Below are 17912 nucleotides of genomic sequence, written 5' to 3'. Positions count from 1 at the left end.
ATTGAGTTTGAAAGAAAGATCAATCTTTGTCTCCATGATGTTGCCAAGAAGTGAGAAGATGTCCACCAAAATAAGAGATACACGAACCACACCTTTCCTTCAAGAATCGAGTGGCTCTGATACCATGTAATGAGATATTGCGGAAATATAAAGAGTGCATGCAAGCACATACAACAATGAATAAAAGAGAAAATATCACAAGTCCACGAAGGGACAATACAAGCACAAGCCTTTAAGAAGGCAACAATATACAAAGCCTCTTATTGAAAAGAGAGAGGAGCTCTCCAAGATGAGAATACACAAGGGGATCACCCCTATTTATACAAGAGAAGGAGGAGGAAAAAGGAGGGCCAAAGGGCCTCAAAATGAGAGCCAAAAGGGGGCTCCCATAGAGTCGTTGGGAGCCCCCAACGGTCACATTTGTGACCGTTGGGGGCTCCAACGACTTCTATGTTGGAGCCCCTTTAGGTCCTCAAAAATAATAAAAAAAGAAATGAAAAAAATAAAAATTACATTTGTTCAAAAAAAGAAAAGTAGTTGTTTTCTAAAACAACTGTGAAATTACAAAAATACCCCTATCGGGTATTGATGTAATAAACAGAATTTATATATATATATATATATATATATATATAATAGGTACATTTTCACACCCCCCCTTAAACTTTACGGGGGAAGGACGGAAAGTTTGCCGAGAAGAAACATGAACCGAGGAGCCGGAAGAGCTTTAGTGAAGAAGTCTGCCAACTGATATTCTGAAGTGACATATGGCAGGGCAATAGTTCCTCGTAAAAATTCGTCACGAACATAGTGGCAATCCATTTCGATATGTTTCGTACGTTCATGAAAGGTATGATTGCTGGCAATATAGATAGCACTCTTATTGTCACAGCACAGCTTTGAGGCTTCAGTAATATCAATTCCCATATCTTTAAGCAAACTGCGAAGCCATACAAGTTCCATTGTTGTGGTTGCCATTGCCCGGTACTCAGCTTCAGTGGATGATAGTGAAACTTTCTGCTGCTTCTTGCATCGCCAGGCAATCAATGAGTCCCCTAAAAAGACACAAAAACCAGTAGTTGAGACTCGATCATTGGGATTACCTCCCCAATCTGCATCAGTATAAGCAAGAAGATTCAAAGGGGAAGAGGATGATAGAAATAGCCCTTTATTGATGGTATTCCGAATGTAGCGTATGATTCGAAGAACCGCACTCATATGCACGGTTGTAGGAGCATGCTGAAATTGACTGACTGAGTGAACCGCATGAGTGATATCTGGTCTGGTGATGGTTAAATACGTAAGAGACCCAATGAGTTGTCTGTACGGTGTAGGATCTTCCAGAAGAACCCCATCCTCTAACCGCAACTTGGCATTAATAACCTCGGGAGTCTCTACCTTCTTATCATCAGAAATCCCAGACTTAGAACATATATCTGCAGCAAGCTTCATCTGTGACAAAATATATCCTCTAGAAGAATATGCAACCTCAATTCCAAGAAAATATCTGAGAAAACCTAAATCAAGACATATCAAAATTATCTTTTAACATATTTTTAACATTAATAATACTACTTTGATCATTTCCAGTGATAATCATATCATCAACATAAAGCAACAAAATTACGATACTAGAACCTGCATTTTTAACAAAAAGAGCAGTGTCAGTATAACAAGAATGAAATCCTAATTTTATCATGATATCACTAAAACGATCATACCAAGCCTTAGGAGCTTGTTTAAGACCATATAATGCCTTTAAAAGCCGAAGCGTTTGACCTTGCTTAAGATTTATTCCCGGTGGTGGATCCATATACACTTCTTCACTTAAACTTCCATTTAAAAAAGCATTTTTTACGTCAAGTTGATAAATAGGCCATTTTTTTGTTGATGCGACAGCTATTAAGGTTCTGACACTTGTCATACGAGCTACGGGGGCGAATGTTTCTTCGTAATCAATACCATATTCTTGGGAGTATCCCTTAGCCACCAATCTTGCTTTATATCGTTCCAAAGAGCCATCGCTTTTAGTTTTAACTTTGAAGACCCAACGACAATCAATAGGTTTTTTGTGTGAGGGTAGATCAACTACTTCCCAAGTATTGGCCTTTTTTAAAGCATTTAGTTCAACTTGCATTGCTTCAACCCAATGAGGTATAGATTTAGCTTGATTATAGTGAGTTGGTTCAAAATAAGAGTGTAGAGTTATCAAACATGCCCGATAGTTGGGAGTTAAAGAGTCATATGAGACAAACCTATTTGGGGGTATTGATATTCTAGAAGAATGCCTAACTTGTGGTTCCTCAATGGATTCGGAAATTTGAGAGTATTTTTCGAGGGCACTAATAGGTTTTTCTTGATTTCTTCTTGAGTAAACATTTATATTGGCATTGCTATCATGAACATTTGTATTTGAATTACTATCATTTGAGAGTGTTATGTCAAGAGGGGATACCTCGGGAGTGTCATCTATGTTTTCAAGAGAATCTTCTTGTATGTCATCAATAAGATCATATAAGAATACATAATCGATTTCATTTGTCTCTTCTATTTTATCAAAACCGTTTTCTTCTTCGAGAAATGTTACATCTTTTGAAACATATAGTTTATCATTCTTAAAATCATAACATCTATACCCTTTTTTATTTTCACCATATCCAAAAAATACACATTCAATTGCTTTGGGAGATAACTTATCCCTTTTATGTAGTAGGACAAAACATTTGCAACCAAAAATACGAAGTCGATTAAAATCGGGTGAAAACTTAAAGAGTTTCTCATAGGGAGAAGCATTTTTTAACTTAGAAGAGGGCATTCTATTGATTAGATAGGTTGAGGTAAGAACGGCTTCCGCCCAAAATTTTTTTGGAATATTTCTAGACACAAGCAATGTTCTAGCGGTTTCTATAATGTGCCTATGTTTCCTTTCCGCTAGGCCATTTTGTTGAAGAGTCCTAGGACATGACTTTTGATGACAAATGCCATTTTGGTTTAAATAGTTTTGGAATTCGTGAGATAAGTATTCACCACCGGAATCGGATCTTAAAATAGATATGTTACTTTGAAATTGATTTTGAACCTTTTTATGAAAATCTTTAAAGAAAGTAAATACTTCCGACTTATGACTATGGAAATAAATCCAAACATACCGAGTAAAGTCATCAATAAACGTAACATAATATGAATAACCCCCTTTAGACATAACCGGAGAAGGACCCCAAACATCCGAATGCACCAATTCAAAAGGCCTTGATGAGAAAAAAGATCTAGTTGGAAAATGAATAGACTTCATTTTTCCAAAAATGCAATCTTTGCAATTAATTTCTTTTTCCTTACAAAATTTGTTTCCAAAAGGAAAGAGATACATTTTGGAATAACTTGGATGACCAAGTCTTTTATGCCAAGTTTCCATATTTTTTTCTTGGACATAAGAACAAAAAAAGTTTGTAGGGAGATCAAGATGGTTCATATAATAGAGGTCTCCCTTTCTATGGCCTTGCCCAATCCGCTTCCCGGACCGGAGATCCTGCACAAAGCAACCATTAGATGAGAAAGATATTTCACATCCATGGTCGGCAATTTGAGAAACCGAAAAAAGGTTTAAATTTAATTTGGGAACAACTCTTATTTTTGGAACACAAAAAATTTGAGAATCTTTAAAAGAGCCAATACTTGAAATTTTCAAAAAGGTTCCATCGGCCGTTGAGACACAAGAGTCCTTTGAATTGATGCAAACATCACTAAGTGCATTCTCATGAGGGGTCATATGAAAAGAAGCTCCGGAATCAAGGATCCAAGAACACGTACCGGGTGATGATGTTGAAGCAATGGCCGCACCCGATGTGGAGGAAGAAACTTTAAGCATTTGTTGGAGAGCCATAGATATTTGTCCAAGAGTTTCTTTAATGTCATTGTTTTTGCCTTCATCTTCTTTGGAGGTGGTTTCTTCAAGAGAGGCTACTTTAGGCTTGAAGGCTCCCATAAGCTTTGGACAAACGGGTCTAATGTGACCCGGCTCATTGCAATAATGGCAAACAATCATTTTTCTTCCTCCATTGAAGTTCCCTTGTTTCCCAAAATGAGGAGGCTTATAGGTTCTAACATTGTTACCCGGTTTGGATACGGCAAGGACTTCATCAACATGCTTACTCATGCCAAGCCTTGTCTCCTCTTGAGTGATTTCGGCAATAGCATCCTCAATAGGAGGAAAAATAGATCTATGGAGAAGTGAGGATCTCACTTGCTCAAATTCGGGGCGAAGCCCAAAAAGAAATTGAAACAATCGCTCTTGTTCCATTTGTTTTTGTCTTAAATCAACATCTTCCATAGAAACCCACTTTGGCTCTAAAAGAGCCAATTCATCCCATAGTGGGTTAAGGGCACTATAGTAGTCTTGAATGCTAGAATCACCTTGCTTGGTGGTTCTAATTTTTTCTTGCAAGAAGTATGCTCTTGCAAGATCCTTTTGGGTATACATACCCCTCATAAAGGACCAAGCCTCATTGGCTCTACGAAATTTAGCTATATTAGCACATACCTTAAGCTCCACATTGTTCATAAACCACGCAAGGATTTTTGCGTGATTGCTTTCCCAATCTTCTACTTCCTTTTGATGACTTTCAATGGCCTTGAGACGAGCATCTCCCTCAAGAGCTTTTTCTTGATCTTCTTCCATTTTTGTGAGCATAAGCTTAGGTTCCGGAACGGTCCCCATGACATAACCCCAAAGCTTCTTCCCTTTGAGATTATTCTCCATTGCCGATGCCCACATCATATAGTTCTTTCCATTGAGTTTGAAAGAAAGATCAATCTTTGTCTCCATGATGTTGCCAAGAAGTGAGAAGATGTCCACCAAAATAAGAGATACACGAACCACACCTTTCCTTCAAGAATCGAGTGGCTCTGATACCATGTAATGAGATATTGCGGAAATATAAAGAGTGCATGCAAGCACATACAACAATGAATAAAAGAGAAAATATCACAAGTCCACGAAGGGACAATACAAGCACAAGCCTTTAAGAAGGCAACAATATACAAAGCCTCTTATTGAAAAGAGAGAGGAGCTCTCCAAGATGAGAATACACAAGGGGATCACCCCTATTTATACAAGAGAAGGAGGAGGAAAAAGGAGGGCCAAAGGGCCTCAAAATGAGAGCCAAAAGGGGGCTCCCATAGAGTCGTTGGGAGCCCCCAACGGTCACATTTGTGACCGTTGGGGGCTCCAACGACTTCTATGTTGGAGCCCCTTTAGGTCCTCAAAAATAATAAAAAAAGAAATGAAAAAAATAAAAATTACATTTGTTCAAAAAAAGAAAAGTAGTTGTTTTCTAAAACAACTGTGAAATTACAAAAATACCCCTATCGGGTATTGATGTAATAAACAGAATTTATATATATATATATATATATATATATATATAATAGGTACATTTTAACATCGGTGTCCCTGGTCATCGGAGTTAGGGGACCGGGCTACCAAAAATTTTCATATGCATGTGTTCACATGATCCTGCAACTACATGTTTCTTTTTATGAGTCATTTCATGCTCTAATGCGAACAACCATGTGAATATACATATGCAGAACACATAAAAGTTCAAGATTTGAACATGCCACAAGATGCATATGTAAGTAACATTGCATTAGAATTATTGACCATGCATAGTCAATCAATCATAAGTATGTAAAACCAAATTTTAGCATGCGTATAACCTAAGCATTCGTAATAGGCAAAATCTGAAAATTTAGTGCACTAAACTGATTTTTTATCAACACATCCAATATGTACGAATCTGAATAATAAATCCACATAGTCTGATGCACGATCCTTAACAACATTTTGAAATACATAACAGTGAGTCATGAATTTACATGCAACACTTGTGAGAAAATTCCAAATTTTCTAATTCAGCAAAAACCCCAAATGTTTCATTTCTTGGTTAAGCATATATATATATATATATATATATATATATATATATATATATATATATATATATATATATATATATATTGTTTGAATCTCTATTGGTGCTGCCCAGCTGCCAGTCGGCTGGGCATTACCAGTTCCGGAATCTGCCCAACTGACAGCTGAGCCCTCTTTCATTATAGTTCAACCAGCCCAGCCGAGGCAGTCGGCTGGACCCCATTGTATAGGGTTTGTGACAGGTAAGCAGGGGTTGGCAGACTTCTACCAGTTATGCAGGTGTACCATTTGGTTTCAATCCCTTAACATCCCTACACAAGGTGACAAGCGCTAGCTGTTCTTACCAGACAAACCGAAAATTTTAGCATGTACAAGCATTTCTTTCATGGATGCCACTGATTGTACTGCAGCCCTCCATCATACAAATTTAAGAAAAACCCTTTTACTACCATGAGCTAATTCAAATTCTTCATGGTACTTCATTGCACAATTTAGAATAGCATCCCTGATACTATCCACTAACCTCAAAATCAGTTCTAAGTTCTAACATCTAAATATTACATGAACATGATCGATTAAACATTAATGGGTAACATTTATTGGCCGGTACCCTCAATATCCATAGGAAAAGGTTTTTGGATCTATATCACCAGAAAAGTTGTTGGAACATCTACAGTACCTGATCATATCTTATGAAGAAGATATCTGAGTATTATTTTTCACAGACTATTTACTGAATGTGATCAAGAATAAGCTTATTCACTTAACAGATTAGCAAGGAAAAATGAAAGGAACATGGTAAGAGAAGCACTTGAAGCCCCCTTCTAGTAAATGGACGAAAATACATGTTATAGGAGTAATATGAGAAACAAAATGCAAGTAAAAGCTATCACATTAGGAAACCCGGCAGATCTGACCCACTGCCATACTTTTTTTTTTGTAACAGGGACTGGACAGCAAGCATCGGCTGGGACAAGACAGAATTCTATCCGGTCCCAAACACCTAGCCATATATATATATATATATATATATATATATATATATATATATATATATATATATATATATATATATATATATATATTGGACAGGAGCCCAATCCCAGCCTGGACAATCTGCTGGGACTGGACAGCAGACTGTCCTATCCCAGCCGACTATTCAGGCTGGGACTGGATAGCTATCCGTCCTGTCCCAGACAAAAAGCACCAAAACTAATTTTTTTTCAAACAGATATATATATATATATATATATATATATATATATATATATATATATATATATATATATATATATATATATATATATATATATATATATATATATATATATATATATATATATATATATATATATATATATTTCTTTGCATGTACGTATTCAAAATTTCAAGCACCACAGTCCCTTGTCAACCTGCTCGGAATTGTCCACTTGTCCAGCGGACAGATCTGTCCAGGACGGATAGAACGGACAAGGGTTCAGATCTGGCCAGATCTGCCCATCATCACGATGGCAAGATTTTTCCAGATCTGTTCGTTAAACATATGGGATAGATCAGTCCAAATATATATGTAAATACATACGTTTCACATATGTATATACGTAGATATATACATAAATATGCATGTAAACTAACGTAATAAAAAATATGTATTCTAACAGTACATACATCGATTCCCATGGATCGAAACGGTGAAACTAAAATAAAACCCATGGTTTTCTTCAAAAATATTGCTTAAAACTTATTTAGACTCTTTTTCTCATCTAAATCAAAAGAGAACACCCGTACCTTACGTAAAGATCGAAAAAAAAATATGGATTTGATGAAAGAAACGACGGATGATCGGAGAAGAAACTCCCTTCTTCTTTCTCTTCCTCTCATTTTCTCTCTCTCTTTTTTTTTGATCTATTTATAAAGCTCTAGATGGGCTGGAGAAGAGCGCCCCAGTTGAAACTCTCTTCTCTCTTAGAGTTCCGAAAATTTTGAAACTCTCCAAGTTGACTGTTTCAAAGTTTTATTTCATTTGAAACTCCATGTCTCTTAAACCTTCTTAGATGCTTCTAGGTGTATTTAAGGGCTCTACTAAGAGTCCTAAGTACTCTAAAAAAATAAATCTCGAAATTAATTAAAATTAATCAATTAATTATTAATAAATAAATACCTAGAAGCTTACAAAAATTATATTATTGAACTAGAACACTTCTACTTAGAGTCCTAAACAATTGTCAAATTAAAATTTCGAAATTAATTAATTAATTAATTAATTAATTAATTAATTATTATTAAATAAAAAATAAATTTTCAGAAGCTTCAAAAAATTTCCAAATTAACTTGGGAGGCTTCTTAATATTAATTAACTTCAATTTAAAGTTATTTAATGAACTTAAAGTTGGAAATTTCTTGGGCATGGATCCGGATCCGGATCCAAGATCTAAGATCCAAATCCATCTCCAAAAATCCAAATGAATTTTGGAATGGACCAAATCCAGATTAATATGGGTCTTGGATAGAGTTCAGATCCATATTAATTTAGATCAAATCTATCGGATCCAGTCCGATCCAAATTCGAATCCAATCCAAATCTAGATCCAAACCGACAAACTGCTTCTTTTTTGAAAAAATGTGATTTTCGGGCCAATCGTAGCTCGCATTCAAAAAAGTAAAATACCATTACGCTCAGAATTTCGAGACGCATCCAACGATATATAACTCAAATTTCGCTTCTGAATTTCACTTGAATTTAAAGGTTGAAAAAAAAACTCTTTCTCACGTTTCGATTGGCTCATCTCGACCTTCTCGATGAGACCGGGGCCAAGCCTCGACTCAAAAGATGACAGCCAATATCAAGGTATTGCCGATTTTTCTTTTATACTTAGCTAAATTTTCGAAAATCTCAAATTTAACTAAGTGTGAATATACGCTATATTACAACCAACCGTAGCCCCTTGTGTCCTTAATGAGATGAGGCATCACCTCAGCACTATTACATAGAATAGGGCTTTCTTGAGAGCAACCAAATACTCCTAGTAACAAACTTATATTATAAACAGTACATATAATTAAATTTGCAAATTAAGTCACAATAAACAAACAAATACTTCAATGTTGCAACTGAACTGATGCATAAGGGTGAAATAATGAATCTTCCCCTGCAATAAATTCCCAAAGAACTTCCCTCAAGATCTGTATGCCTTTTGATATTGGAAAACTTGCCTTTTAGAAACTGAAAATGGGCTTTGTCAGTTCTTCTTTCTATACTAACAAATCGATCTTATAGTTCTTTGTCTTCTACTTCTCCCTTATAAATACATTGGTCAATTTGAATGTGTTTTATCATCCCATGGTGTATTAGAACGAGTGCGATTTTGACAACATTTGAGTTGTCACAAATGTATATTCTACTCTAATGAACTAAGTATATGATATGCCCACATGATTTTTGCAGTAAGCAATGCCATGGCCTGTTATTCAACTTTTGTGCTTGACTTTGACATTGTACATTGTTTCCTACTACTATATTCTTTTCTATAAACACACTAAATTTAAATATAAACCTTTTCATATCTGGATCTCTTGCTCAAATCTGCATCAGAGAATCCCACTACAATTAAAGGACTTTTTTATTCCTTTTATGTACCTTACTCGATGACTGATTGTTCCTTTGTTGTATCCTAGTATGTGTTTCATTGCCTCTAAATGTGAAGCTGTTGTTCATGCATGAATTTTGATACTTGGTTTACAACATATGCTATATCTGACCGAGTGAATGTGAAATATTGTAATGCACCAAAATTGTTTTGTATATTTTTGGATCTTTACATGGATCTTCTTCAGCTTTTAACCTTTGATTCATGCGTGCAGATGTATTATTGCCTTGCAATCCTTCATTCCCCTTTTTTCCAATAAATTTATGTGATATTTTTGTTTGGATCATAGTCACAGACATCGCCGATATTTTGAAAATACCGTGATATTAACGCTGTAAAATGGAAAAACGATATTAAAGGTAAAATATCACAACATTTTGAAAATATCGGCAATTATATATATATATATATATATATATATATATTGCGATAATATCGTGAATATATTGAGAACTCCAAGTTCACGATAGGGACATTTGGGGAGCTTTTTCAAAAGTGTTATTGTAAGGGTATTTCTGGATTTTAGAAAAGGAGGATATATATGTTGTTAGTAGTTTTTTAAAAGGGTACTTTTGGTATCAGTTTTTTAAAAGACCCCTTAGGGTTTTAGCTTTTAATGTAAAGGGTACTTTGGGTCTTGACTCTCGATAGAAGGGGGGTCTCGGTGGCTGCCTTGTGACATGGGAAGAAAAAAGGAGGGAAGGAAGAAAAGGAAGGAAAGAAAGTGGAAGGGAAGGAAAGGAAAAAGTGGAAGGGAAAGAAAGAAAGAAGGGAAGGAAAGATGAGAAGAAAGAAGGAAGGAGAGAGACCATGATATTTTTCTTATTTTTTCTTAATTTTTTCAAAATTTTCATTTATTTTTTAAATCCCGAGATTTATTGAAAAACCTATAATACCCTGATATTATACCTCGCCGAGATATAGCCGACACTGATATTTGTGACTATGGTTTGGAGAAAAACATTGTACCTGGTACAGGTCTTCTATTGACTTTGAAGTCTAAGAAATACTTTAATTGAGCGAAAACTTTCATTAGGATTTAGCTTTGAAGGCATTTTTTTACTTCATTTGTATGACTTAGTAACAATGTCTTCAACATAAATCAATAGTCTCGTAATTCAATGCTTCTCATTGCTGATAAGTAACGAATAATTAATGATTTCTGCTAAAGTCATCACCTTATCTCATTTGAAAACTTTTAAGACCCACGCTACTAGAGCCTTGATTAGTCCATATATTTCTTCAATTTATACATTTTCTTTGATGAATCTGCATTACCACGCCAGCCTTTCCATGTTCACTTCCCTGTTTAAGTGACCATGCAAAACTCATTTTTTACATCCATCTGGTGTGAATTGTAGTAAGAAAGAGGATGTCTAATATTTTGCATCTTGACAACTGGGCTATTCATCTAATTGACCCATACTCTTGGTTGGCCTATATCTCGCCAATGTGATCCCCATTACAGATGGGCAAACTTGTTGGAAACAGAGCTCTTTTATGAGCCAGTGACAAAATATATCTCGTGATCCCCAACGTGAAGGGCACTTTGCTGCCAAACAAAATCTCCTGTGAAAGTCTAGAAATTAGAGTTCACCTTGTCTCTATCAAAATAATCATGAGACCTGTAGAAATTTAGCAATTACAACCTCTATTTATGCTTCTTATGTATAACCTAATTAAACCACTGCTTGTGGATGCATTTTTGAAGTTTTTAAGTTAAAATAATTCCTTTCATTCAATATAATTCTTTCATGCTTTTTTTGCACACGTCTAAAAAAGACCATTTTCTATTATTATTACTTTTTATATCGTTGAGATTGGTTCCTTCAGGCAATTGCTGGAGAAGCTGGAGTCCCCTTTTTCTACCGTGCAGGTTCTGAGTTTGAGGAAATGTAAGATCCTTTTGGAAGCTACACTTGGACATGTAAAACATGTAATATAATGCTTGTGATGAAAGCATTCAGTTATTTCCTTGTGGCAACTGATAAATGGATTCTCCTGTGGGTTTTTCATGCACTTTTACTGTATGCACCCAAATGTTCTGTAAGTTGATCTTGTATGTGTAAGTGTGTTTGTGTGTGCGTGCATGCATGTGGTGATTTTTGGTAGGTGTTCTTAGACATTGGTAGGAAGAATGGGAGCTATGTCACGCAGACACAGATACAAGTACAGGACAAATGTGAAACACTTGTTAGGACACTTATGCTAAAGCAATAAAACATGAATATCATCTTAAGTGGAAATTCTTGAACAACAATTCTAAATCGTTATGATTAAAAACATTAAAGAACAAATCTAAGTTGAAATGTGAGATGTACACAAATAATATAAAATAAATAATCAAGATAAGAAAAGAAATTAAGGATGCGGTGTTAATTGTGTTTGACACGAGTTTGACCTTGTCCATGAAGTATCACGATGTGTCCATATCGTGTCCAGTGTCCTGCTGTGTCGACATAAGATACACATGCTAAGTATCCGTGTGACAGAATTGGAGATGAAGCAAAGGTGACCTAGAAGCCCAGTTTTGAAATGCAAATTATTTTTGACATGGAATGAGTGTCCTAATTCGTTAATTAACTAAAATGCTTCCATAATCAATTAGAACCAGCCTGAAGATTTATCCACCAAATTGAGTGTTCTATGTTCTCCTATGTCACATGGATACGGATGCAGGAAGAGGACACAATACGGAGACATTTGGTACAATTCTTTAATTCTCAGAAATTAGGACACAATACGGAGACGCTTGGTACAATTGAGTGTTGTATGTATGTATGTGTGTGTGCGTGTATAAAACAACAAATCTAAATTACTATAATTAGGAAAATTGAATAATAAAACTAAATTGAAATATAAAATAATTGATGAAAAATTTTACAAGAAAAAGAACTCAAGCAAACAAAAAATAAGTAAATATGATCATAAAGGGAAATAGATAAAGTTAACAACACTATGTTAACTGTGTGTGAAACTGGTTTGATTGTATGATTTGTATCCATGAAGTGTTCATGAAGTATCTGAGTGTCGTGTCATGTTGACACGGGATACACATGCTAAGTGAAGTGTCGACATAGATGTTCTCAAAATGTGATACAAGAATGTAGGTTAAAATGTCGATGATAAGTAGATTATTCGACAAGTCAATGGCACAAGTGTTGAAGTACTTGCAGCCTTTTGTCTTGTCTTTCAAGAGAAGCTCATGCTTGGTGTCCCATCACATATTGTTAGTGCTGACTACTGGCTGGTTGCCTCTAAAGTTGTGGGCCCTCCAGCTCCAATACAAAATTAACATTATTGGTTGACAGAACATCAGAGTTGCTAGTTTAGGAAGTGTGAGCGGGAAGCGAAAGCGGAAAGTGAGGTGCTTCTAAAATTTTAGGAAGCGTTGGACGGGTTAGAAGCGAACCGGGAATCGTCTCGGAAGCGAGAAGGGAAGTGAAGAGGGAAGTGACCTAGGATTTGAGTGGGAAGCGAATAGGAATTGAGTTTCCCCAATATTGGGCAAAAAAAAAATGTTAGAGGCTCCAAGACCTCCAAAAAACGAAAACTTACTTCCTGATATTGGGAAGCGAGTAGGAAGCGAGCTTCTCAATAATGGGAAGTGCGCTTCCCCAAGTCATATAATGTTTTCGATAACCCTGCAGAACACCTTCATTGAATATCCGACATAGGAATCTCTTTAAAAGTAGGTTATTTTACAGTGTTTATCATAAGTCCACAGGTAAAATGATAGTTGTTTCCAGTTATTCCTCAATGCTACGCCACATGATATAATTGATCCTTGCAACTAGAAACTTATTGTCCTTTTTATCCTCATTTCTTCATCTAGTCTTCTTTATATTCTTCTTATGAGCATGAGTACCTCTTTAGCTAATCTCCTACAAGTACTTAGCCTCCTCATGGTAAATCATTTTGTTTATCACTGTCTAAAATTTCCAAATAGCAACATGAAACACAATCTGCCAGCAGTTATTTAACAATTTTACATTATACAACAACAACAACAACTACGCCTTCATCCCAAAACAATTGGGGTCAGAATTTTACATTATGATTGACAAAAAACCCCATCTATTCTTTGATCTCAATGATTTGGTTGTTTGCTTAATATTGAACCAGCTAATTAGCTTCCTTCATAAACTAGCTGAGTAATGACATGAAGAAGAAGCTATGCATAGGTTTTTCATCATTAGCTTCACACAAATAGGGATGGCAGTGAACCGGGGTGGGTGCGGGGGACAAGCTCTCCACCCCCGGCTCCCTCTCAAAATTTTGCCCTCTATCCCCAGTCCATCCCCATGGTGGGTTTTGATTTTCACCTCCATCCCTAGTCCATTCCCCATTTCATGTCCTCCATCCCTGCCCCAAATGGGACGGGTTCAGACAGATCCCCGTTTTCCCTCGGTACAAGATTTAAATGGTTATTCTTTAGAGCCATTAGATGAAGGAGAGGAAGGAGAGAGGAGAGAAGGGGGACTCATTTTTAGAGTTAGGAAGTAGGAACTTAGGTTAGAAATATATATATATATATATATATATATAATTTTAAATGTCATTTTATAATAGAATAAGAGCATATTAGTAATTTTATTAACGGGGATCCATATAAACCTTTTCCTTCAATTCACCATTGAGAACGACATTCTTGACATCCATTGGATAAATAAGCCAACATCTAATGACAACTATAACTATAAGAGTTTTAACAAAAGTCATCCTAGCCACTGGAGCAAAGGTTTAATCATAATCTATTCCATACTTTTGAGAATAACCTATGGCTACTAATCTAGCCTTATGACTCTCTATAGTTCCATCACTCTTGGTTTTAATTTTAAACACCCATCTAAAAACTATTGTCTTCTTTCCATGAGGAATATTTTTTATATCCTAGGTTTTTGACTTTTTTAAGACTCGTATTTCATCATTCATAGCGCTTATCCATTCAGGATAATTTTTGGCTTGGTTGTACAAGGAGGGTTCAAAGAAAATATCTTGGTTAGACAAGCTCTATATTGATGCGTAAAATTTTCGTAGGATAAAAATCTATCTGGAGGCCTATGTGTTCTTTTTTATTTTCTAAGAGTGTTTGGTTCTTGATTTTTCTATAGTAGAGTATTGTTCTAGGGCATTGAGATGTCTATCACCAGTTCTTCTTCTATACTGGATAACTAAAGGTCCACCATCAATGTCATGAGATTCACCATACTGGATATTGTTTTGAAGTTCATCATTAACAACATCATTGTTGTCTAACATTTCATCATTACATTTAGAAAATAATTCTAGAAAAGAGTAATCATCATTTTCTTTGATAGGCACATTTAAATCAAAGAAACTTTCTTGCTCTATAAAGGTAACATTCCTTGATATATAGAGTTTATCATATTTAAAATCATAACATCTAAATCCTTTTTGGCTTTCCCCTTAACCAAGAAAAAACACAAGGAATGACTCTTGGTGAAGGTTTGTCATTTTTATTTATAAGAACAAAGCATTTACATGCAAAGGTCCTTAGTCTGAAATAGTCAGAGGTAGTTTTATAAAGTTTCTCATAAAGAAAAATATTTTGAAGTTTGGTTGAAGGAAGTCTGTTTATAAGGTATAACCGTATAATGAAGTAGGTGCAACTTCAACCCAAAAATGTTTTGGAACATGTTTAGAAATAAACAAGGTTCTAGTGGTTTCCTTGCCAATCAAAATCCTTTTAATTGTGGTAGCCCACATATTATAGTTTTTCCCATCAAATTTGATGGGAACAATCGTAACTACTTTTTCGGCCATCACACCAAGAGAAGAGGTAGAGAGAAGAAATAGATAGAGAAGGTAAAAGAGAGTGTTGATGATGATTTTTTCGAAACAATTAAGTTCATGATCACTCATTCCTCCTTCACGTACTCTTGAATGAATGCTCCTTGATACAATGTAATCAAATACAAAAAAGAATAATAGGGTGACTCTTATGGGCTTTACAAACACACAAAAGTGTGTAAACACAAGAACCACTTATGGGTCAAATACAAGCACAGAATCACAACCCTCAAATGGTCAAGCGACAAAGTAAAAAATATAGATCTTATTAGGATAATTGTTGAGACAAACTTGAATTACAAGAGGGGTTTATCCCCTATTTATATACAAAGGGACCCAAAAGGGCCATTGGGAGTGATCCCAATGGCTAGAAATATAGCCATTGGGGACACTCCCAAGACTCTTTGAGAAGGGCATTACAAAAACTGAATGCCTTTGACAAAAACAAGAAAATAAAAAGGCTAAAAACCCTAAAGTGTCCCTAGTAAACACAACTAATTAAAGAGGCAAAAAGATCAAAATACCCCTACTGGTATATATATATATACAACTTAACATTCTTCTCCTCTTCATCATTCCCTTTTTTTTCTATTTTCCTTAACTGATCCACTCTCTTTCTTTCTTCTTATTCTTCTCTTTCATTTCTGTCTTTTTCTTTTTAAAATTTTCCTTTGCTGATCCTCTCTCTTTCTTTCTTCTTATTCTTCTCTTCTTCTTTCTTTGTTTCTTTATCTGCATCTTTGCATCCAATCATTGTTGCGATTGCTGACACAACTGCTAAGTATTGCTGAATTCAGTATCCTGTTTTGGTTGACTGCATCAACATCTTTATTTGAATCATTCTTTAATTCTTATTTCAATGAATCCTTCTATACTTTGTTTCCTACAGTTAGTATCAATTATTCTATAGTCAGCCCTGTTGTTCCATGCGTTATAAAGTTTTAGTTGATTTGTAGGTTCAATCAGCTCATAACCTATTAGATTATGGGCTCATGTTGATCTAGGAAAAATTCTGGCTGGCTTATCCAGATTAAAGTCAGTTGAACTATGATTTATTTCTGCCTATTTTCATGGCATGATCATGGCTCATTTGTCTCTAGAAGTTCTAAGTGTTGCAATTTAGGTTATCGTTATCATGGGGCAATGCATAGTCTATTAGTAAGCAAAACTACTATCCATAGTTTGAGATGAAATTGAGATGCATGAGAAAATTTTGTAGGCTGGAGTTAGCATGTTCTGGTGCAAAATTCTCCCTTTTAATTTTGAAGATTATGTACCTGGCCAAACTTGTTTAGCTTAAATTCTAGTTAGCATCGACTATTGTATAACTAATAGATCAGTAAATTATGTTGGAGAGGTGTGCTCTTCAGCATTGGAATGGTGGGTCATCCAGCTACTTTTTCAGTATATTTGAAATGACATACTACTGTGCATGTAAAGAATTCATTTGTACTGCAAAGTGTCTCCTTTTCCCTAGATAGTCAATAAGGATAATTACTGTACTTATTTGTTGGAGATGTTTGCAGTTGTACTCCCAAATGTTCTTCATGTTATAGAATGTGAACTCTATTACTTGGAATTAGTAAATCTTATTCTTGAATATTCTGCATTACAACTATGCCTTAATTTTTAAGTTGCCATTTTTTTAATCTTTGATTTTTGTTATTTTATGACAGGTTTGTCGGAGTTGGTGCTCGGCGTGTACGATCCTTATTTCAAGTTGCTAAGAAAAAGGTCATTTGAATGATATTACTCTTTTCTGCTTTTGGATTGTTCTAAGTGGAATGATGAGCATTGAGCAATCGCCTAGTTCAGCCTAACATACTTGCCATAACTCTCTCAAACAATACACACCAGGGTAACGTGCAACATCAATCCCCCAACATCAAGCCATGATAAATACACCCACTTAATCCTTGCCTGTCATGAAATATGCAAAAAAACAAAAGCAAGAACCACAAAGGGCTTACGATAACACAAACACAATGTGCACATGCCCAACTCCACCATGGGATAATACAATGTGCCAACATAAGCAATACAAACAGCCACCAAGGGCAATACCATGCATTAAAGCACACAAGCAAGAATAAAATAAATAACATTTTATTCATAATATACTCACAAAGTGAGTTAGAATGCTTTAATATCGCGTATTTTCGTACTTAGTCATTTTATGAGATTTTTGAAAATTTGGCTAAGTTTGGGAGAAAAATCGTTTGAGCCTCGATTTTAGACCGATGTTTTTGAGTCTGGGCTTGGCCCATGTCTCATCGACAAGGTCGAGACGAGCCAATCAAAGCGCGAGAAAAAGTTTTATTCTTGACCTTTAAATTCAAGTGAATTTGAGCGAAATTCGGGTTATTTTTGGGCGAAATTTGATACTCGTGTAATATGTCGTTGGATGCGTCTCAGAATTTTGAGCGCAATGATATTTTACTTTTCTGATGTTTTTATGATATGTCATTTTGATACTTGTGTAATATGTCATTTTATGATATATATATATATATATATATATA

At 35.3% G+C, this 17912-nt stretch overlaps 1 protein-coding gene across 1 annotated transcript in view; it reads left to right on the top strand.

Annotated features, from left to right (window-relative positions):
• The window catches only part of LOC149836796 (ATP-dependent zinc metalloprotease FTSH 9, chloroplastic/mitochondrial-like), a 100920-nt gene that overhangs the window by 77385 nt on the left and 5623 nt on the right, over positions 1-17912 (top strand). Inside the window, exons 8-9 of the mRNA XM_090005586.1 lie at positions 11410-11471; positions 17067-17124. Coding sequence (XP_089861712.1) covers positions 11410-11471; positions 17067-17124 — 120 coding nt within the window. The remainder of the gene's footprint in view (positions 1-11409; positions 11472-17066; positions 17125-17912) is intronic.

Source organism: Nuphar pumila, chromosome 5 (assembly GCF_984573655.1).
Source record: "Nuphar pumila chromosome 5, dmNupPumi1.hap1.1, whole genome shotgun sequence".
Classification (NCBI taxonomy): domain Eukaryota; kingdom Viridiplantae; phylum Streptophyta; class Magnoliopsida; order Nymphaeales; family Nymphaeaceae; genus Nuphar; species Nuphar pumila.
Note: the sequence above shows the minus strand (reverse complement) of the source record. Positions and strands in the feature narration are given on the sequence as shown.